The 23,387-nt window shown below is 51.1% G+C and overlaps 1 protein-coding gene across 6 annotated transcripts in view; it reads right to left on the bottom strand.

The window, feature by feature from the left end:
* Positions 1-23,387, bottom strand: part of ACOT11 (acyl-CoA thioesterase 11) — a 63,330-nt gene that overhangs the window by 25,824 nt on the left and 14,119 nt on the right. For 2 of the 6 annotated variants that reach the window (XM_078331949.1, XM_002750891.7), the window contains exon 2: positions 225-432. The exons of 1 other annotated variant lie outside the window; for it this stretch is intronic. In XM_078331949.1, the coding sequence (XP_078188075.1) occupies positions 225-420 (196 nt within the window). In that variant the 5' untranslated portion in view covers positions 421-432. Of the gene's footprint in view, positions 1-224; positions 481-13,280; positions 13,412-19,059; positions 19,136-23,387 lie in introns of those variants that run through there. 3 more of the 6 variants (XM_035251601.3, XM_078331948.1, XM_035251598.3) reach the window with 3 other exon arrangements.

Genomic DNA, 23,387 nt, shown 5'->3' with positions numbered 1-23,387 from the left:
ACTTAGGGCCTGGGACCAACACTCAGGGCTGTGGGGTCTGAGAGAGAGGTAGGCTGTGAGGAGCATGGTGACATTGGGAAGAGCATTTCAGACAGGTGGACCAGCATGAGCAAAGGCCAAGATGAGAGACAAGTATGGCACTCAGGGCAGACAGTGACCATCTCTGCAAGTACAGCCCCTGCTCCGGGCCTGTGGGGCAGGAGGGCACGGGAGCACAGCCTCACCGGACAGGCAGGCCGTGGTGTCGATCCACTTGAGCAGCTGCCCGACGCCCAGCTCGCCGCGCTGGTTGGTGTGGCAGGGCAGCACCAGCTGGCTCATCTGCACCTCCGTAGGGTTCCGGTATCCCTCGCCGTCTGTCATGGCACCGTCGCCCTCTGCACATGTGGCTGACTTCCGGGACGTGCGGCTGGAGAACATGGAGGCCAAGCCCTGGGGGACAGGTGGGGACCAAGAGGTCCAGTCCTGAGAACTTAGGGTCTGGGGGAGAGAGAGCACATAGGGCCACCTCCCACCAGATCCCAACCCGAGAGTGGTCACCACCCTCCAGACCATGGTCTCAGACCCCACGGGCTCTGCAGGTGCCGCTTCTGCACAGTTTCCTTTTGGCTAAGAACCGCACATGAACACAGCCTTGCATCCGAGTGGAGCAGTGGAGACAAAACGAGGCGGAGAACTCAGAGCTCCTGGCTTCAGCTCCCGTGCCGCTTTTGAAAGGGTTGCCTTAGATTTACCTTCATTCTGGAAAGAGTCCCCTCTCTGTGCAGGGAGGCCTAGCAAGGCCCATAGCAGCCAATCCCAGGGAACTGTTCCTGATACAACGTTTCAAGAAGCTGCTCTGATTTCATCCCCAGAGGGCTCCTTTCTTGGGCTCCCTCCATCTTCAGAAGCCATTAGGTTAGCACTCGGATTTATTGACTGGAAGGGCTATGGGCAGTCACTGACTAGGTGCCTGAACCAGGGCTGGGTACGGCAGCTGCCAGCTGGAAAACTGGCTGAGAAAATTCTCAAACTCATGAATTAGAGCTGAGGTTTCTGCTTGGAGCCCAAGCATGTCTTACTCTCCAGGCAGAAGTGGGGTGTGCCTGTCAGTCCTTTGGAAGGGAGGAGAGGGAAGGGGCTAGCAGCCTGCCATCCCTAAGCAGACCATGAACTCAAGAGCTGGGCATGCCTGTATGTGTGATCAAGGTGAGGAGGGACAGGCATATGGGTTCAATTCTCATGGCCAGTGCCAATTGTGTGGTGGTGACAACAGTTGCCATTAACATTTATATCGCACTTAGGTGTCACCTATTTTTACAAGCACTTTATATGTACTAATCCAAGTTTATCCTCACAACAAAGCTATGAGACAGATACATGATTATCCTCATCCTACAAATGAGGACCCAAGTAAGTGACAAAGCTCAGCTGTGACCCAAGAGGTCTGCTGCAGTCTGAGCTCCTACCACCCACACTACTCTGCTTGCAGGACCTCCAGGGACAGAGATGAGAAGTCCAGGGCCCTGGGCTTGGCTGGAGTGGCAAAGAGCACCACGCCCCAGTGGCGAGCCTGCCACGGCAGCAGGAGGATGGCAGTGGCAGCTCTTGCACCTGGTCTATACTTCTTGGATAATTCCCCCCATTAGCCTCCCATAGCTAATTCAATCAATTCCAAATGCACCGAGGTGGCTTGCTCAAGGTCACTGACCCCTATGTGGTAGAACCAGGATTTGAACCAGGCCTATCCGACCCAGAACAGCTTATGGGTTTCCAGAAACACTGCTTATTCCCAAGAGCCCCTGGGTAGCAGGCTGGGCACCAAGGGGAGACAGGAGGGCAGCCATCCCAGGAGCTCTCAGCCTGGAGGAGGCCTGCAGGGTGCCAGGCTGCCTGGCTTGCAGGCAGCTCACAGGTAGCTGGAAGGCCGATGTGGTCCCAGCAGGACCCATCGCCATGGTAACCACTGCCAAGTCACTTCCCGCTTGGTTGTGAGCTGGGGGTCTGCATGGATATGGGTGGCTGGCTTTCTGGATGTGGGAGCAGATAGAGGAAGGAGGTAGGCAAGACTACACTCACCCAAACCCCTCCACAGCCAGGGGTACTGGGGAGAAATTCCAGAAAGAAGCCCTGGGGAGAGCTGAGGAAATGGGGAGACAATGCCCACTTGCAGAGGCATTGTCTGGGCACGTCCACCTGAGGAGAGACTGCCTGGGGCAGGAATGCCCACACTCAATACCCCCACTTTACCAGCCTGGGCATGTCTACCACCTTTCTGGGTCCTCAGAGGATGAGGGTGAGAACCATGGACCCATTTCACCAACAAGGAAACTGAGCATGGACACAGCCCTGGACCAGCAGTCATGATGCCTGAGCTCTGGTCTTCTCTCTGCTTCTCAGCTGGTCAAACCCTCCTCCCATGCGCTCCTGTTTCCTGTTCTGTGAATCAGGAGTCCCTACCTTCCTGGCACACCCTACGCCACGGGAGCCATGATCTGTGCCCTGCTCACTGGTTCACTTGCTCATTTACTCATTCACCAAACAATTCCTCTGCATGGGCCCTGGGCCAGACATGAAGAACACAACAACAAATTGGGCCTAGAAGGGCCTGGCACACAGGAGGCCCTCGTCAAAGGTTTGTACAGGGACAATCGGAAACAGACTTGAGTTCAAATCCTAGCTGTGTAGTTCAGGTGCTGTGTGATCCTGAGCAGGGTCCCCCCTTCGCAAGCCACATCTGTCACTCACCAGGTAGGACAGAGAATTGCCAGTCCCTGAGGTACCCTGGTTCCAGGAGTCCGGGGTCTCAGCCTGAGATTTGCATGCCCAGCTGAGATTCCCAATGAGGAAGCTCCAGAACCCTGTCAGAATGGAAACTACTATGCTTTTCTGAACAGGGCCCCTGAAGCACACTGAGAGACAAGCCCACAGTTGCTGTCCCCACCACTCCCCTCAAAGAGAGGGGTGCAAAACCCCTGGGCTGGAGCACAGGGGGCAGGGACAGAGCAGCAGGTGGCCCCAGGCATAATCGTTCAGACTCCACTCCTTCCCTGGGTTCCAAGGCAGTCTGCCCAAATTAGGGCAGGCCAGGCCAGGCCTCCTAGTCCCAAGGTGGGCAGGCAGCCAGCCTGGGAGGCAGGGGTGTGTGCAGCCAGGCAAGGTTTGGCCAATGGGGCTCCAGAGCTGGGCCACTCCTCCCAGGGCCAGTCATAGGGAGAGCAGAGGCCCTGGATGGAATCAGGGCCTGGGGCAGCCAGGCAGGCCCAGCCAAGACAGCTGCCAGGGTGGCAGGGCTGAACCACTGCAAGGGTAGGAGGGCACCCAGAGGTCAGAGACGTGCCCTCTCAGACAGCAGCTGTGCCAGGTGCTGGCCTGAGGCCCTGGCAGACCTGGCCAGACTTGATAATGCTAGACTAGGCCTGGTGCAAAGGAGACCTACCTGCCCTGAAGGGGAGGAGCAGGCCAGGGTGACCTCTGGAGTAACCCACCATGACACAGGCTGTGCACAGGCCTTGGGGGTCAGCTTAGCTTGGGTTCAAGTTCAATTCCACAACTAACTTGTATAACCTTGAGCAAGCTGCTCGACCTCTATGGGACTCGGTTTCCTCATCAGTAAAAATGAGATTACAATACCCACTTCCCAGGATCATTGTAGGGAGGAAATTAAACACCACCAAGCAGATAAAGCTCCCAGCACACATCTACCCTGTGGCTAACATTTATTGAGCGCTTACTACTAGCACTATAGAGCTGAGTTTGTGCTTCCTACAGAAATACAGCTGGGAGGGACCCAAACATAGTTCAAACCAGATGGTTTCCACAGTGCTTTCTACCCAGGAGCTCACCAGAGCCTCACAGCAAGCTGTGCAGGGCAAGGTTAGGACCTTGAGAGGTTTTGTGAGAATTCAAAAAGCCTGTGATTATGGAGCAGGGCTTCAAACGCAGGGTGCAAAACTGCAAAGCCCCTGTTCCTCCCACTTTCCCGCCCCTGCCTCTTACAAGGTACTGGAAGGCAGGCCCCAGGGGCGGGCAGAGAGAAGAGGCCTTGCACCCACCCCAGAGCTGTGGGCCAGGCCCCATGAAAGGTCCCATTGTCTGAACCAGGTCACTCTGAACTGTGTGAGAGAGCTGACTGAATTCCATGCTCTGACCCCACAAAGGTGGCCCCAGCCCTCTCCTGCTCCCCCAGCCTCTCAGAGAAACCCAAGGGCAGCCTCCTGGCACTTTCCCCACCAGCCAGGCAGGAGATTTGTCAACATTCCTAAGCTCCACTTTCAGCTGATTTCCTCCCTACCTTCTTCCCAAAAAAGGCCCTGAGGCAGCCTACACACACACCCAGACACACACGATGCACGTGCACTAGGAACTAAAATGCAAACGAAGTTAAGGAACCAAATAAGAGAGGAGAGGATTATGTTAGGAATCCAGATGCTGCCAAAGAGAGCTGCATTTGGCCTTGAGGTTCCCAGCAGACAAGGCAAAAAAGGGTAGTGGTGGTGGGCACCAAACTCATAGGTAAAAGAGGAAGCATATGTCCACAAAGCTAGCCCAAGGGCTGGGAGGAAGGACACCAGGGAGCTGTTCCACAGGCATCTGATTGTCATATAACATGAGATCCTATCTTCATTCTAGAAGACAAGTGATGGTCCCCAGTGTCCTATCAAACACCCTAATTTTCCTTTAGCTACTGAGTGTTCACACTTGACACTCTTCAAGATTTGGGATTTGGAAAGGTAGAGGATTGAACCAATACTTTTTTATGAAGCACCCCTCATGTATTCATTTGGTGAACAGTTATTGAACATCTACTAAGTCTCAGGTCCTATGCTAGCAGCTCTCATATGTATTATCCTAGCAATTCTTTTTTTTTTTTTTCAAGAACATAAATTACATATTTTATTTTTACAATTAAAAATAAAAATTAAAAAATAAACATTCCCAAGTCCAGGTGCCATGGATCATGCCTGTAATTTCAGCACTTTGGGAAGCTGAGGCGGGCGGATCATCTAAGGTCAGGAGTTTGAGTCCAGCCTGATCAACATGGAGAAACCCCGTCTCTACTAAAAATACAAAATTATCCAGGTGTGATGGCACATGCCTATAATCCCAGCTACTCGGGAGGCTGAGGCAGGAGAATTGCTTGAACCCGGGAGGTGGAGACTGTGGTGAGCCGAAACATGTCATCATTGCACTCCAGTCTGGGCGACAAGAATGAAACTCCATCTCAAAAGAAGAAAAAAATTAATAATAAATAAATAAATAAATCTTTGGGCTTCCAAATGGCAGGTGCTTCTTTCACAATTGCCACCAAATGCTTGTGGTTCATTCTCCTTTCTAGCACACTGATTTTGCATCCAAGGAAAGGAGGCCTGCACGGAGGTCATTTAAAAAAAAAATCTTCCTCCTCCTAAATCTGAAGCCCTGGTGAGCTTCCCAGCATGTGGAGCAGAATCTGAAAATCTTCACTAAGACGTTATTCAGGTGGACTGTCATCTGCCTGTGAATCTGGATTTAGAAAGATGATATCTTTTCCTAAGAATCTGTGGCAGACAGGAGTTAACCTAAAAGGCTTGAGGTTTATCCATAGCGCCGGCATGGCCAGTCAAGTAGTGTGATGGCTTTTCAGGGTGTGGGCCTGCGCTCCAGGGGGGTCTCAGTTTGTCCAGGAGCTGCAGGTCCTTTCACAAGGTTCCTATCAGCAGTAAGGGACTGGAGACACTCACTCCAGCACTGCACAGAGAACTGTGTCTTGCTGGCCCAGAACCTGCCATTGCCATTTAGGGTCAGCAGGCTGAGGCTGAGCCAGATTCTTAAAGGGCAGCACTGCCAGGCTTGGGACACTTGCTCCCCTTGTCACCCGGGCATCTTCCTCGGTATGAGGGTCAGAAAGGAGTCTGCATATGTGACAGCCCCACTCATAGAATTGGTACTATTGACACAGGACTTCTTTTATTTTGATGGAATCTCCAGGCTGGAGTGGCTGGAGTGCAGTGCCGTGATCTTGGCTCACTGCAAACTCCGCCTCCTGGGTTCAAGTCATTCTCCTGCCTCAGCCTCCTGAGTAGCTGCGATTACAGGCACATGCCACCATGCCCAGTTAATATTCGTATTTTTAGAAGCAATGGGGTTTCACCATGTTGGTCAGGCTAATCTCCAACTCCTGAACTCAAGCTTCCCTCCTTGGCCTCCCTAAGTGCTGGGATTATAGGCATGAACCACCTTGCCCAGCCAACATGGGACTTCTAAGTGTCAAAGGAGGGTGAGAGTTCTCTCCCTGCACAGCCTGAGTAGGCTGAAGCATCATGAACTTTTGGCCAAATCCATACTGGGAAGAATGACCTGGATTCCAGAGTCTAGTGGCTTCACTGAACAACTGCCAGGGACACAAGATACAACAAAACTCAAGGTGTCCCACCCATTTCTCAAACTCTTAACCTCAGGTGATATGCCCACCTGGCCTACCAAAGTGCTGGGATTACAGGCATGAGCCACCGCAATTGTTATATCTACCCTGCGAGGCGTTGTTATTCTACCCATTTTACTGATGAGGAAACCAAGGCTGAGAGAGTGTACATTGCTTCTAAGTAGCTAGGAAGTGGTAGAGTTTAAGTCAGTCCCAGACCTACCAGCAAAAGTCCATGTTTTCATCTACAGCACTTCTGTAGGCCTTGGTGGTAGGGAAGGTAGAAGAATTTCTTTCCACCTAAGACTCAGAGAAGAGAGGCAAACTACACCAAGTTACAAAGCCAGTCACTGAGAGAGGAGGGAACAGAGCCCAGGGCCCTGAGTCCCAGGCCAGTGGCCACAACCTGGTGCAGGCTGATCAAGGGCTTTCCCTTCCTCTGATGGCCAGTTCTGTGCTCTCCCAGTATGGGGAGAGAAAGTGGGGCGGGGGGCTCAACCTGCTAATTCTGCCTGAGGCCTTAAGTCTGGGGAGGAAGGTCCAGGAGGAAACTCTAAGCTAAAAACAAGTGTTCCTCAGCCCAGCCCAATCTCTCCTTTGCGAATAGAGCTTCATGGGTGCATTTTCAACTCAGCTGGCTTCCTGTAAGCTAAATACAAATGGAACTTTTAGAAGTTCATCATCCCCAAGGGACCTTCGTCTAGTTATTTTAACCTCTTTATGCCTCGGTTTCCTCATCTGTCAAATGGGGATAATAAAAGAACTTGGGGTTACAATGAGGATTATAAAAGAGAGTGAACTCACTGCAATGGCCATAATCAAAATAATAGAAAATAACAAGTGTTGACAAGGACATGGAGAAAATGGAACCCTTGTACATTACTGGTGGGAATGTAAAATGATTGAGTTGCCATGAAAAACAGTTTAGCAGTTCTTCAAAAAAGTTAAACATAGAAATACCATATGATCCAGCAATTCCACTCCGAGTTATAGACCCAAAAGAACTAAAACATGTACAAATATATGCACACACATGTTCACAGCAGCACTACTCACAGCAAGCAAGAGGTAGAAACAGCCCAAATATCCATGGAACTTTTAAATGTACATATAACTGTGATATATGTATATCTATATATGTATCTTTATCAAATGAATGGCTATTCAGACATAAAAATAAATGAAGTACTGATACATGCTAAAACATAGATGAACTTCAAACACACATATTAAGTGAAATATACCAGACACAGCACTATTCACAGCAAGCAAGCGGTAGAAACAGCCCAAATATTCATGAATGAATGAATATATGAGTTAACTGTGATATATATGTACATCATACATATAACTGTGATATATATGTGTATATATATATACATACTATATATGCATCTTTATCATCTGTCAAATGGGGATAATCACATTAATAAAGCTAAATTGCTAAGTTTGTAACCAAATAAGCTGTGAGGAAAAGCATAGCTAAGCATTAACCTGCCTGCCTACAGCCCACTCTCTTTTAGCTGCTGCTCATTGCTTAAAAGTCACATAGCCCCTGCCACAAGGTCCTAACTTTTACAGATAACATCTCTAAGCAATAAAAAAAAAAAAACCTCAAGGTTTCTATTTTGAGATATTTACAAAATCCTGCTTTGCTTTTTTTTTTTTTTTTTTAAGGATCTTGCTGTGTCCCCTAGGCTGGAGTACAGTGGTGTGATCTCAGCTCACTGCAGCCTCCACCTCCCAGGCTCAAGTGATCCTCCCACCTCAGCCCCCAGAGTTGCTGGGACCACAGGCACATGCCACCATGCCTGGCTAATTTTTTGTTGCCAGGCTGGTCTGGAGCTTCTGATCTCAAGCCATCCGACCACCTCAGCCTCCCAAAGTGCTGGGATTCTAGGCGTGAGCCACTGCACCCCACCCCACATCCTGCATTTCTTTTTTTGTTTTGTTTTGTTTTTTTGTTTTGTTTTGTTTTTTAATTTTTTATTGGATTTTAGGTTTTGGGGTACATGAGCAGAGCATGCAAGACAGTTGCGTAGGAACACACATGGCAGTGTGCTTTTCTTTCCTTCTCCCCTTCACCCACATTTGGCACACATCCTGCATTTCAAGAGGTCCACTGACACCAGCCAGTTAAAGACTCCCTCCAAAGAAGGAACTCAACACAGGAATGTAGTTTCTTCCTCTTCTGGTCCCATGACTCCACCCCTCACTCCTTGGCCAATCAGCAACCCCCAGCTCCTCCAAATTCCCGCAAAAACCCCAGCCGGAGAAACTGGTGGATTTGAGGTTCTCTCCCACCTCCTTGTTTAGCTGCCTTTTGATTATGAAACATTCTCTGCTAAAGTTCCTGCTGTTTTGGTCCGTTGCTCCATTACTGCACACACAACAGGCATGAACCTGGTGGCCCAAGAGCACCACGGCATGACCCAGACACACTGGCTTTCTTTCAGGTCTTCACGAGCAGCTTGTCACCTCCCAGCACTGGGGCTTTGCCCATGCCACTCCCTCTGTCTGGAGTACTCGTCCTGCTCGGCCACCTCTGTAATGTTCCTCATCCCTCAGCGCCCCATCACCAGTGTACCTCGCCTCTACGATGCCCTCCATTGTAACAAGTTTCAGTTAATTGTGGGATAATTTGATTGACACCAGACCAGAAGACTCACAATGCAGTAACCTTTTCTTTCTACTTCTGGATCTCTAGGGCCCAGAGGGGACAGAGCCTGGCTTGCTGTGGACCAAATGCTTGAGTTTTTTTCAGTGGGTTCCCAATTCTCACTAGTGTCATCCCATGCAAGCAAGGAGAATATGGACCTTGAGGTCCCACAAGGTTCTCCACTAGAGGCCCTGCTCCCATCCCTGCCCCCTCACCCCATTCTAGAACTGTGAGCCCAAATGTCACCTGCCTCCCTCTACCCCCCAGGGTAAAAATAACCTTGTCTGAAATCTGACACCTACCCTCTGTGGGTCATTTTGAGAACTGCCCCGTCCCAGAGGTGACCACCAGGGGCCTGGGGGAGTAGGGAGGGCATTTCCTGAATGTTTTCCCCTTCACCTCTCATTTGACTCAGGAGCAAATATTTGAGGTGCTATCACTGGTGAGGTACACAGGGGACCCGCACTCAGAGACATCTCAAGTCCTGCCAAGGTCCCCAGCCAGGGCTTTAGCGCAGGCCTCCTGCCTCTGTCTACCTTGCAGCCCTTTCCTTGGCACCACCAGGTGAGTAGGACTTTGAAGACTGATTACACCTGCTCGGTTGTACAGGTGGAGAAACTGAGGCCCAGGGGCTCTCTGTCTAAGGTCTTAAGTGAAAGGGCTTAGTTAGACAGACTTTGGGTAAGTTATCGAGAAGCTGTTTCCTTCTTGGTTAAAGAAGGACAAGCGCCGGGCACGGTGGCTCACGCCTATAATCCCAGCACTTTGGGAGGCCGAGGCGGGTGGATCACAAGGTCAAGAGATCGAGACCATCCTGGTCAACATGGTGAAACCCCATCTCTACTAAAAATACAAAAAATTAGCTGGGCACGGTGGCACATGCCTGTAATCCCAGCTACTCGGGAGGTTGAGGCAGGAGAATTGCCTGAACCCAGGAGGCGGAGGTTGTGGTGTGCCCAGATCCCGCCATTGCACTCCAGCCTGGGTAACAAGAGCAAAACTCCATCTCAAAAAAAAAGAAAAGGACAAGCACTCCCACCCACCTCCGTGCAAGAGCTGCATGCAGATGAAAGGAGAGAATCTAAAGGCCCCTGGCTAAGTGTGCAGTTCTGTGCACATGTGAGGGAGCAGTGTTAAGGAGGCTGGAGAGCTGTGTGGGGACTTGTCCTTCCTAAACAACCAGACTCCAGCAGCCTTTATTCTCACTTTGGGAAACAGAAACGTGGAAAGAGGATTTGCCGGGGGACAGTGGGTTCTGAAGACAGGTAGACTGCATTTGAATCCCAGCCCCACCCTCAGTACAGGGAGAAAGGTGGGAATGGCGGGGAGGCCTGTGGGCAACTTGCTTCCCCGGTTTCTATTCATTCATTCAACAAGTGAGCACCCCCACAGACCAGTTTCCTCATCTATAAAATGGGAATCATAAGTACTTTGCAGATTCTCCTGCGGTGCAAAGGAGGGAACATAGGAATGGCTTCGTAAATTGCCACAGCCCTGTCCACTTTTACGCCAGCACTTATTGAGAGTCTGAGTCAGGCCTGCAGGGAGCAGGCAGTGTGGGCAAGCCTGAGCCCCACCCTCACAGAGCCAAGGTCTAGATAAGGAGACAGACACTGAATAGAGAGTTCCCTAGGACATCTGCTATGCCGCCGATGGGCAGGAGGGCTGCAGAATGTGTACAGAGCCTGACCCTGTGTGTGGCTGAACAGGAACCTGTGGGCCAGGGGCCAGGCTGGGTGGGCCAGGTTCAGCTTCTGTGTGTTGTTTGGGTGCTGTCCCTGCAGTGTGCCCAGAACTAACAACCTATGGAACAGGAGCAAGTGTTTCAACCTCTCCCGGCTCAGCTTCCTCAGTTTATAGAACTGAAAGGGGTGTGTGTGCAGGTAAGATTGAGAACAATCAATAATTCTCCCTTGTATATTTAATTAATATGGCCAAGCACTATAGTGAACTTTTTTTTTTTTTTTTTTGAGATGGAATCTTGCTCTGTTGCCCGGGCTGGGGTGCCACAGCACAATCTCAGCTCACCACAACCTCCACCTCCTGGGTTCAAGTGATTCTCCTGCCTCAGCCTCCCCAGTAGCTAGGATTACAGGTATGCGCCACCACACCCAGCTAATTGTTTTTGTATTTAGTAGAGATGGGGTTTCACCAGGTTGGTCAGGCTGGTCTCGAACTCCTGACCTCAGGTGATCCACCCACCTCGGCCTCCCAAAGTGCTGGGATTACAGGTATGAGTCACCGCACCCAACCATTTTTTTGAGACAGTTTCACTCTGTCACCCAGGCTAGAGTGTAGTGGTGCAATCTCAGCTCACTGCAACCTCCACCTCCTGCCTCAGCCTCCCAAGTATCTGGGATTACAGGTGGGCACCATCATGCCCAGATACTGTTTGTGTTTTTAGTAGAGATGGGGTTTCACCATGTTGGCCAAGGTGATCTTGAACTCCTAGCCTCAAGTGACCCTCCCACCTTGGCCTCCCAAAATGTTGGGATTACAGGCGAGAGCCACAACGGCCTGCATTCAGCATTTTTATGCATTATCTCTTTTAATCTTCACACAGCCTTAATTGTTGAATGTTGTTGTTTTTCCCATTTTACAGATGGGGAAACAAAGTCTCAGAAAAGGTAACTCGCACATATACCCACACAAAATCACACAGCCAGGAAAGGGCAGAGCTGGGACTTCAACCCAGCTGAGACTGCTTGACCATTTTGTACAACTGCCTCTCTCTTGTCTGGCAGGCGGGCCAGTTGCTGCTGCACCCCAGGCATCCGTGACATCCACAGGCCCTTCCTACCCAGGCATCCCAGACCAGAACCCATAGTCTGGAGCCAGGACTTCCCAGAAACTCCTCTCCCTATCTACCCTCATGTCCTCTGCAAGAGGCCACGATGGTGTCAGTACCCTTTTCCAACATGGTCCAGGGTCAGGGTACTTTCCAGAACACTGTCCCACCGGGCTACCATCAGTGAGGAAATCGTAAGCTCTCTGGGAACTGAGAACTGTGCTTTGCAAATCGTCAGCTCTCAGAGTCACTGCACTCTAGCCTGGTTTCAAGGAAATCTCATGTTGAGCTAGATAGGGTCTCTCAGGTGCAGGAATCTCTGCCACCACACCATCTCTGGTGGCTGTCCAGCATGAGCCTGTTTGCTCCCAGAGGCAGGGGTCTCACTTCCTTCCAAGGGAGACCCTTCTGCTAAACAGCAAATCTGCCTGTCTTTCCCTCTGTTCCACCCACCAGCTGCCTCCCTGTGGCTCTCTCCCTTAGGGCTATTTGCCACCTCCCACCCCCTACTTCCAGCAGACCCCAGAAAGTGGCCAGAAGGGATTAGAACGCGGGCAGTCTGACCCCAAGTACGAATGACCCCCATCCATGTGACCCCTCAGGGGAGCTGCTTTGCCAGCACCCGGTACAGAACCCACATTCACAGGCGTCACCCCCATAACACAGGCCCTGACAGCGGGGTGGGCCATTCTGGGGCTGTGAAGGACAGACCCTGCCTCTCTCCTCCTCCGAGCCCTTTCCTGCCCTCCCTGCCAGACAGCCAAGCCTGCTGCCTGTGCTGCCTCTGGGTCACCATGGCAACAGGCGGCCAGACGATGGACCTGGGCCTGCCATCCTGCAAGCAACTCCGTTTCCCCTGGAGCTGAGCACAGCAGCTACAGCATCACAATTCTCCATCAGGAGGGCAAGAGAGAGAGAATGAGAGAGAGCAGAGGGAAAGGAGAAAGAAGAGAGAGCAGTTATTGGGGAGGAGGACACAGAAAACCAAAGTCAGAGAGAAAGGAAAGGCGGCAAAGACAGGCGGGAAGGAACGATGCAGAGGTCAGAGCGAGAGAAAACTAGAGGCCGGCAGGGAACAGAGCAAGATAGAAGAGAGGTGAGCAGGCAGGAAGGAGAGGCCCCTCCAGACCTCCCCTGCACTGCATACATTCCTCCTGCCTGAGCTGCACCCACCTGGTGAAATTCTGGCTACAGCCAGGACATCCTGCCCCAGGAAGCCAGCACCCAGTGGGCCCTTCAAGGCCCCAGCAGCTGCTCCAGGGTCCTGCAGCCCCCTCCTGCTGGGGGATGATGTCCTCTTGCTCCCCAGAAAGTGGGACCCCTTCTCCCAGCCCCTCTGGCAGCCCCTCCCCACTCTGTATCCCCCTCTCCCCCAAGGCTCCAGATGGTTCCCAGAGCCCTCCTGCCTGCCCAGGCCTGTTACCCTCTTGCTCTCTCCCTTCACACCTTACCCAGCCTCCCCTTGCACAATGCAACAACGCCTTCATTTTCCCAGCAGAGTTCAAGAAAACATTCCTAAGCAGAGCAGAGTAGTGGGAGAGGCGCTGTGATTCTGCTCACTGAATGCATTCCCTTAAACTGCAGGTGGTGCAGAGAAAGCCTCAGAACAAGGCTTAGCAGAGGAACACCGAGCAGTGGGGCTGCTTCTAAGGCCCAAGCTGCCAAATCTGGGCATTAGGAGGTCCAGAGCTGAGCACAGCCTAGTCTCTGGCAGAGATGGCTGACTCAGCAGGTGTGCCAGCAACTCTCTCCAGGGCACCATCCACATTCCACGTGCTGCCTCTAGCCTCAAGCTCTCTGGCTGCAAAGTAGCCCTATCAGACCTGTCCCAATTCCAATCCCATCCCCAGATTTTCCTACACTGTCTCAGAGGAATTTGAGCCTACAGGAAGGTTTACTGAAATAATGAGAAGGGTCATGAGAAAGATAGAAGAAAGAAAAAAAAGACAGGAAGGCATAGGGCCTGGCAAACAGGGCAGCAGCCCAAGGGCTTTCGACTATCTGACTAGATAACCCTAAGCCATTTACCTGAGCCATTTTGAACCTCAGTGTCCATATCTGTAAAATGGGAATCAAAATATCATAGTTACCCAGCCTGGATGACAGAGTGAGACCCTGTCTCTTAAAAATGAGAGACAGAGTATCATAGTTAGGATTCAATGAGATTATACACATAAAGTGCTTAGAACAGGATCTGACTCATAAGAAGTGCCCAAAACTGCAACCCTTCATGTTGTTAAAAAGCCAAGGCAGGCCTGTAATCCCAGCACTTTGAAAGGCTGAGGCAGGTGGATCACCTAAGGTCAGGAGTTCGAGACCAGCCTGGCCAATGTGGTGAAACCCTGTCTCTACTAAAAATACAAAAATTAGCCGGGCATATTGGCACATGCCTGTAATCCCAGCTGCTCGGGAGGCTGAGGCAGGACAATCGCTTAAAGCTGGGAGGTGGAGTTTGCAGTGATCTGCGATGGCGCCACTGCACTCCAGCCTGGGCCTAATTCATTTAGCTGATTCATAGGCCTCCTTCAGAGTTAAGGTGTGGTGGCAGGCACCTGTAATCCCAGCTACTCAGGAGGCTGAGGCAGGAGAATTGCTTGAACCTGGGAGACAGAGGTTACAGTGAGCTGAGATAACACCACAGCACTCCAGTCTGGGCCACAGAGCGAGACTCCGTCTCAAAAAAAAAAAAAAAAAGCCAAGGTCCTGTAGAAAGACCCAGGAAACCATTCTAGTGAGGAAGGGCCTACACAGGCCCCAAGGGTAAGTGCTGTGACGGGCCAGGTGGCCTTTGCAGAGCAGTGGGGGTCAGGTGGAGCCTTTCAGCCCTGGGCTATGCCAATGGCACTTGCTTTCCCTTCTGGCACTGCCAGTTGAACACATCCTCTTTCTACCAAGACAGAGTTCATTGGTTTTCGGTTCATTTCAACTGAGAATCAAGATGTTGAACAGGACAGGTCTGTGGCATCCATGAGGCCTTCCACAGACGTCCACACATGGTCTAACCAGACTCCACAGCTACTGGGAAGCCTCTGCATTTTGTAGGCCCCCAAGAGGCTCAAGACATCTCATGAGGGAAATGGATTATTGGAATAGAAGGCAATGATCACTAGAAACCAGCTCGGGTTCACTGAGTACAAGGCACGCCGGGCACACAGGAGCAGACCACTGGGTTGGGAATGGACATATTTTGCATATTTTGCATTTGCATAGACCCAGAACATTGTAAGTGCTCAGTGGAGCCTGGGAGCTGACTCCAACTAGGTAGTACCACATGTACCTGCTCCATTCAACATGTGATAAAATGGCTTACCCGAAGACACACCTGGTCCTGGATGGCCACTTGCAAGGTTGTAACGTATAAACTTAAAACCAAGCAGATGAAAATGAAAAAGACTCATTCTGTCAAGCTGCATTTAAGCTTTTCAGTTGCTATCACTTTTTTAAGTTGTATGCATGCTGGGGTGGCTCTAGCTTAATAGTTATTTGTGGGAAAACAGCCTTATTATTTCATTGTCCACAAACTCAACAATGACAATTCTTGCTGTAAGCAAATGGGCACCCTGCGGCTGCTGAAGTCTTCACTTGTGATGAGAGGTGACGGGGGTTACCGAATGACTCAATGGCAGGGAGGAGGCAGCCCGAGGCTGGGACTTGGCAGGCGGCATGAGGCCCAATACTGTGAAGCGGGGAACAAGGAGTGACTCAGGATGACAACCAAGCTGTCGGAAGGACAGTGAGGGGGCCAGGCCTCTGGCTGCAAACCCATGGCTGGCTGGATCAGAGGACAGAAAGAAGCCTAGTAAAGTGTAAAACCAAGACCTCAAAGGGGTGGACAAGGTTAGGAAGGGGCGGATTCTGGCTGGGAATCAACAGTGATCTTTTTAAAAACTCCCACTGCCAGACACAGTGGCTCATACCTGTAATCCCAGCACTTTGGGAGGCTGAGACGGGAGGATTGCTTGAAGCCAGGAGTTTGAGACCTACTTGGGCAACAGAGCAAGATCCCATCTCTACCAAAAAAAAAAAAAAAACTTTTTTTTTTTTGGAGACTGAGTGTTGCTCTATTGCCCAGGTTGTAATGCAGTGGTACAAGCATAGCTCACTGCAGCCTTGACCTCCCAGGCTCAAGTAATCCTCCTACCTCAGCCTCCCAAATTGCTGGGACCACAGATGGGTGCCACCATGCCCAGCTAATTTTGATTTTTCATTTTTTGCAGAGATGGGGTCTCGCCATGTTGCCCAGTCTGATAAAAAAAAAAAAAGTTTCTAGCCACACCCCAGCTACTGGGGAGGCTGAGGTGGGAGGATCACTTGAGCCCAGGAGCTTGAGGTTATGGTGAGCTATGATCACACCACTGTTCTCCAGGCTGGGCAATAGAGTGAGACTCTGTCTTTACAAAATAAATAAATAAATAAAAATAAAAAATTAACAACTCCCAGGAGGTTCAGTCCATGCTGGGCCCCCCAGCCTCAGCCAAAAGATAAAGGCGCTGGGGGCCGGGTGCGGTTGCTCACACCTGTAATCCCAGCACGTTGAGAGGCCAAGACAGGTGAATCACCTGAGGTCGGGAGTTCGAGACCAGCCTGACCAACATGGAGAAACCCTGTCTCTACCGAAAATACAAAATTATCTGGGAGTGGTAGCACATACCTATAATCCCAGCTACTTGAGAGGCTGAGGCAGGAGAATTGCTTGAACCCGGGAGGCGGAGGTTGCAGTGAGCCAAGCTCGCACCATTGCACTCCAGCTTGGGCAACAGAGCGAGACTCCGTCTCAAAAAATATATATATATAAAGAGGGAAAAAAAGGAACTCAGGCCTGGAGCTCACTGGAGAAGAGACTACACCTGGAGACACTAATGTACATGGGTATTTAAGATCCATAGGATTTTGAGACTTTGTGGTAAATGAAAGAGGGCTGCCCATTTTTTGCTACTCCTCCTTCTCTTAAATATGAGTCACTTTTAGTGACATTTTAACAGTGACTCTGAGACTAGAACACAACACAACTTGCAGCTTCCCCCCAGGCCTCTTAGAACTCTTGCTGTGGTGGAACCAGCTGCCAAGTAGGAAATCTAACAATCCCAAGACCATCATATTGAAAAGGCCACACGTGGGTGCTCCAATGACAGACAGTGGGTGCTAAGCCCAACCTTCCAGCCATCCCCACCGAGGTGCAAGTGAAGCGATCACGGAGCCCCCTGTTCAGCCCATCCACCAGCTAAGTGCCACCAAGCAGCCCCCATCAATGCCACATAGAGCAGAAGAACCATCCAACCCAGCCTTGCCAGAATTCCTGACCCACAAAATCAGAAGGTGTAATAAAACAGTTGTTGCTTTAAGCTACTAAGGTTCAGGGTATTTTGTTACCCAGCCACAGGAACTAGAACAGACATCATCCAAGGAGATGGTTTCACAGAGACATTCACACTTGGCTTTTTTTTTTTTTTTTTTTTTTTGAGACAGTCCTGCTCCCTCACCCAGGCTAGAGTGCTGTGGTGCAATCTTGGCTCACTGCAATCTCCACCTCCTGGGTTCAAGCAATTCTCATGCTTCAGCCACCCAAGTAGCTGGGATTACAGGCATGTGCCACCATGCCTGGCTAATTTTTGTATTTTTAGTAGAGATGGGGTTTCACCATCTTGGTCAGGCTGGTCTCGAACTCTTGACCTCAAGTGATCCACCTACCTCAGCCTCCCAAAGTGCTGGGATTACGGGTGTGAGTCACTGCACCTGGCGTCACACTGCACCTGTTTAGAAGGCTGCAAAGTAGACTGTGAGGAAGCAGTCAGTAAGGTGGGAGGACCCCATGAGAGTCTGGGTCTCCAGAGGGAAGGAGGCCCTGCTGGTGCATGAGCTCTGAGTCAAGGCAGATGGGGAAACAAGCTATCACTGATTTTTGACAGGAAGGAAGGAGGGAGGGAAGGGGAAGAGAAGAGTCCAGTTAGAGTGAATTAGGGAAAGGATGAGAGGTAATGCAGTGGGAACAGAGAAAACTCTTTCCAAACTTTGTGTGGGAAAAGGGAGCAAAGAAACAAGGTAGCAGATGGAAGGGGCTTTGTTTGCCTAGAGGCTGGGAGAGACTAGAGATCCTGTAGGAAGGAGCCCACTGAAAAAAGAGCTTTCTACAGGACAGGGCTGTCCGAGAACTGCCTTCACAGAAGCTCAAAGATCCCTTTCCAGAAATCTATGACTGCTATTTATCATGGACCTACCGTATGCAAGGTCTCGTGCTTACAGGCTTTTTAATTCTTACTCTGAAGCAGGAAGCCTCATTCCTTATTTGACAGATGAGACAAAGGAAATGGACAGGGAACAAGGAAACAGCCACCCATGCACTCCTGTCCAGTAAAAAGCAAAGAGGAGATTGGACCTGGGTCCTTCTGACTCCAGAGCCTAGCAGGAGTGCAACAGAGGAGGTGTCGGCTGGAGGGAGACCGGTCACCCAACAACTGAGACTTCTGATACACAGACTGGGACTTTGGACACCATGTCTCAGTTGCCTCCTGCACACCTACCTTCTGAGCAATAGAGCCTGTGGGAAAAGAGCTCCCTGGAGAAGTGGCTTCTGACCTGAGGATTCCACCTGGTCAGCGGGATCTGCCAGGTAGAGTATCACTGCCTCCACTCCCCATCCAGAGGGCCTGCCTTCCTGTTTGCCCAGCCGAGAACCAGTCTGCACAGACACACATTCTCCTTGCCTTGCTGCCTGGAAGCTCTAATTCAGTCATCAAAAGCGAGGGGAGGGTGGGGACCGAGTAAACTCAGAGACCTGGGAGGGCTTGGGGTGGTGTCGGGGGGAAGAGGGTGCTGAGATGCAGGGCTGTGCTTTTCCCTCGGGCTCTCTTCAGAGAGGGGTCCTCCCCTGCCCGCAAAGTCATTTAATGCTTGAACCCTTCCTCTCCCATGTTCCCCCTGCTCTCAAAGCCTGTAGGCACACCTACAGATCTGATTTCTTAACACGCTTTCTCTGTAATGCCTGCCATGGCATTACACTACCCGGCATGAAGCAGGCCCAGTGAGAGGGCATTACAATCCCCCACATCCCTGTGTTATGAATGAGGAAGCTGAGGCTGGGGAAGAGAGCCGGTCAAGAACCAGCCAGAGTCTTCCGGCTTCAGACCTCCCACTCGTCCCTCCCACCACTCTGGGACTGTATCCCTGAAGAAGAAAAAGGAATTGGGTCCCTCCACACCCTCCCTAAAGGATCAAAAGAAAACGCAGACCCACCTGCTTCAGCTCAGCCCAGGTGTGGAGCTGGAAACCAGAGGCTGCTTAAGGGAGGTACCAGGGCCACTCCCCTTCTGACCTCTGACCCAGTCCAGGTCTGGGACAGGGCCACACCTAGGCAGGGCCACACCCCCAGGGCAGATCACAGCCTATTGCAGAGGACAATGCCAAGGAGTGGAGAGACCTGAGATTCCCCACCCCAGCAAGCAACCTGACCACTCCCGGCCACAGCCCAGGTGCTGTTAGCCAAGCGCCGACCCACCACACTTCTGAATAACAGATGAGGTAAAGCTGCACACAGCTTTCTTTTTTTTTTGCCTTTTTTCTTTTGGAGACAGGGTCTTGCTCTGTCACCCAGGCTGGAGTGCAGTGGCGCCATCATGGCTCACTCCAGCCTCTACCTCCCAGGCTCAAACAATTCTCCCACCTCAGCCCCTTGAGTAGCTAAGTAGTTGAGACTACAGGCACGCACTACCACACCTGGCTACTTTCTTTTTCTTGAGATGGAGCCTCGCTTTGTTGCCCAGGCTGGAGTACAGTGGAACAGTCTCGGCTCACTGCTACCTCTGCCTCCCAGGTTCAACCGATTCTCCTGCCTCAGCCTCCCAAGTAGCTGGGATTACTGGCACGAGCCTCCACGCCCAAAGTGCTGGGATTACAGGCATCAGCCTCCACACCAAGCCTAACTTTTTAAATTTCATTTGTAGTAAGACAAAGTCTGTGTTGCCCAGGATGGTCTGGAACTCCTGGGCTCAAGGGATCCTCCTGCCTCAGCGTCCCAAAGTGCTGGGACTATAGGCATGAGCCACTTCGCCTGGCCCATGGAGCTTTCTAGACTGTAAAATAATACACACATATGGTAATAAGAAACTCCCTAAGGACGGGAGCTGTGTCTCATGTGTCTCTGGAATCCTGGTGCATCCTTACTAAGCACCTACTAAGTTTCAGGCCTTTCGATACATTATATAAAATTGCTTTGTACCCAAAATATCGTTCATCCTCACCAAAACCCTGTGAGGGGCAATTATTCCTCCTGCACAGAAAAGGGCACTGAGGCTTGGGTTATAAAAGACTTGTCCAAGGGCACTCTGCCAGTGAGCCATGGAGCTGAGATTTTGCTTTTCTCAATAGCAAAGCTTGCTCTTTTTTTTTTTTTTTTTTGAGACAGAGTCTCATTCTGTCACCAAGGCTGGAGTACAGTGGAGTAATCTTGGTTCACTGCAACCTCTGCTGCCTGGGTTCAAGCAATTCTCTTGCCTCAGCCTCCAGAGTAGCTTGGATTATAGGCACCTGCCACCGCGCCTGGCTAATTTTTGTATTTTTAGCAGAGACGGGGTTTCACCATCTTGGCCAGGCTGGTCTCGGACTTCTGACCTCATGATCTACCCGCCTCAGCTTCCCAAGGTGCTAGGATTACAGGCATGAGCCACTGCACACAGCCCCAAAGCTCTTTCTACTCACTGGGCTGCCTCTCCAAAAGATGCTTAAACCAGGTGCAGTGGCTGACACCTATTATCCCAGCACTTTCAGAGGCCAAGGCAGAAGGATCACTTGAGGCCAGGAGTTCAGGACCAGCCTGGGCAACATGATGAAACCCCATCTCTAGAATAAAAATTTTTTTTAATTAGCCGAGTAGCCAGGCATGGTGGCTCACACCTGTAATCCCAGCACTTTGGGAGGCCGAGGTGGGCAGATTGCCTGAGGTCAGCAGTTTGAGACCAGCCTGGTCAACATGATGAAACCCCATCTCTACTAAAATACAAAAATTAGCCAGGCATGGTGGCAGGTGCCTATAATCCCAGTTATTTGGGAGGATGAGGAAGGAGAATTGCTTGAACCCAAGAGGCAGAGGTTGCAGTGAGCCAAGATCATACCACTGCACTCCAACCTGAGCAACAGAGTGAGACTCTGTCTCAAAAAAAAACAATTAGCCAAGCGTAGTTGACAAGTTGTTCTTTTGGTTGCTAGGTCAGGTGTATGTCTGTAGTACCAGTTACTTGAGCCGCTGAGATGACAAACTACAGCAGGAAGATCACTTAAGCCCAGGAGCTCAAGGCTGCGACAAGCTATGATCGCACCACCGCACTCCAACCTGCACAACAGAGCAAGAGCTTGTCTGGAGAAAACAAAAACAGGGGCTTAATTCATGTCCACTGACATCAATTAGTTAATGTTCATTTGCTGAGGACAAATTATTACTACTGAAGAAGCCCTAGGCAGGATATACATATTACATGGACAAGGGGGTCAGGAAGGGTGCCCTTAATTCCCTCCCCATTCCTCTGTGGACCTGGCTCCTTCACACCTCTCACATACAGGTGCCTCTGCCTAGATCATGCTTCTTAACCCAGAAAAGCTTTTAGAGCCAGCCTGACCACTGGGCTGGTGAGGGGTTATCTTGGTGCTTCCCTCTATCACATCCTGGCTCTCTCTGACTCTTCTTCAACCTGAGGGCATCTGAGGACAGGTCTAGTCTGGTTCATCCCTGTGTCCCCAAAGTGTCAGACTCTGGCCTGCCCCAGACCATCACTGCCCAAATGTCACCTCCTACTTGCAAAGCTGCCCCTGGGAATGGCAAGAGCACACAGGCCTGCAGCCAGGGAGCTGGCAGAGGACCAAGCCAGCCGCACCATCTGTCCCTGGAACCACGGGACAGAGCAGTCATAAAGCAGAGGTGTCAGTTCCTTGGCTCAGCCAGGTCAGCCCAGGACAAGGAGAAAAGCCACAGCACCAAGGGCCCCTGCCCAGCTGGAGCTTGAGGTCAGACAAGGCTTTGAATTCTCCAACTAGACCAAAGTGGCTTCATACCAGAGCCTTGGTTTTCTAATCTGTAAAGCCAGATAAATACCAGCAGCCTTACAAAGCTGTCGGGAAGTTTAAATACGCCTGACACTTAGTAGGTCCTCAACAGAAAAGTTTGCTTTCACTATCTCATCTGGCCAACAGACCCTGCCATTGAACCACTGAGAAAACTGAGGTTCACACACACAAAAAAAGGAACAAATATTCACCATGGCCAATTATGTGCCAAGTTCTACATTTTCAACATCTCTAATCCTGCCAACAATGTGGCATGATCTGCAGGGAGAGACCTGGTTCATATGAGGCAACTGATGCCCACAGAGGTGAGGTGAGTTAGGGCCTCTGAGGCACGACCCTTTTGGTCGTCCGGCCGAGCAATAAGCAGCTCTCCAAAGGCTCCCAGGATGCCAGCCTGGCCCCGCTCCAGCCCAGGCACAGGTGAGGGGCAGCGGGCAGCCTCCCTCAACCCTGAGGTGTGTGGAGTGAGGTCAGCTCAGCCTGGGACCCTGAATCTACACTGTTAGTGTGCGAGGGTAGGCAGAGGAGGCTGGGATAGGGTGGGCCCACGTGTAATATTGAGGCCACTTTCTGGGTGCACAGAAGTTCCAGATACCCCCCTAGCCAAGACAAAGGGTGGAAAGGGGGACCCAGTCTAGCAGATGGGAGCTCTGAGTCTCTTGCCAGCTATGCGAACCCAGGCGCATCACCTCACTTCTCTGTGCCCCATCTGTCCTGGGGGCTGAGCCTTTCACCCACCTCCCTGTTGTGAGGAGTCGGGGTGAATGGGGAGGCAGCTGAGACATTCAAGGTGCTGGCCGCACAGAGAAGAGGAACCATGATGATGTGTTTTCCTGGGTCGCTGAGCCCAGCGTGCAGGGACTGCATACCTAGGCACTAATCCTGGAGACCAGAGAGCGCTCATGGCTCTCACAGGTCGGCAGGACAACATGACTCACAGCGCTTGAAAGCCCAAACTCAGCCTGCAAGGCCTGGACCCCCAGCCTGCAGGTCCTGGAAGCCTCCCCTCAGCCTCTTCCAGCTGTTCCCTTTGCTCCCTCCACTCCAAGTGGAGTGAGGAGTGAGCAACAGGGACTGCTGGGCCCCTATTCAGCTGCTCAGATGCACCAAGCTCGCCCCAACCTTGGAGCCTGCAAATGGATGCTGTCCCTTGTCTGGAATGCTCTTCCCCTAGATCTTCCCCAGGCTGCCTTCTCAGCTGCTAGGTTTCTACTCAGCTGTCATCCTCTCGGAGAGCTCTCCCTTGACCCCTTTATCATTCTCTCACAGTTCCTTGTTCTCCAGACCGTCTCAATTTAATACCAGCAATGCTACCTACTAGCTGTGTGACCTCAGGCAAACTACTTAACCTGTCTGTTTCAGTTTCATCTTTAATACAGGCACAATTACCTACTTCACAGAGTTGTTACAAGGAATAAATGAGTTAATGCAGGCATGGCATACAGCTAGCACTTGTATGGCATTTACTCTCATTACTACTATTCATAGCACTTACTGCAGATTTTCAT

Source organism: Callithrix jacchus, chromosome 7, assembly GCF_049354715.1.
Source record: "Callithrix jacchus isolate 240 chromosome 7, calJac240_pri, whole genome shotgun sequence".
Classification (NCBI taxonomy): domain Eukaryota; kingdom Metazoa; phylum Chordata; class Mammalia; order Primates; family Cebidae; genus Callithrix; species Callithrix jacchus.
Note: the sequence above shows the minus strand (reverse complement) of the source record. Positions and strands in the feature narration are given on the sequence as shown.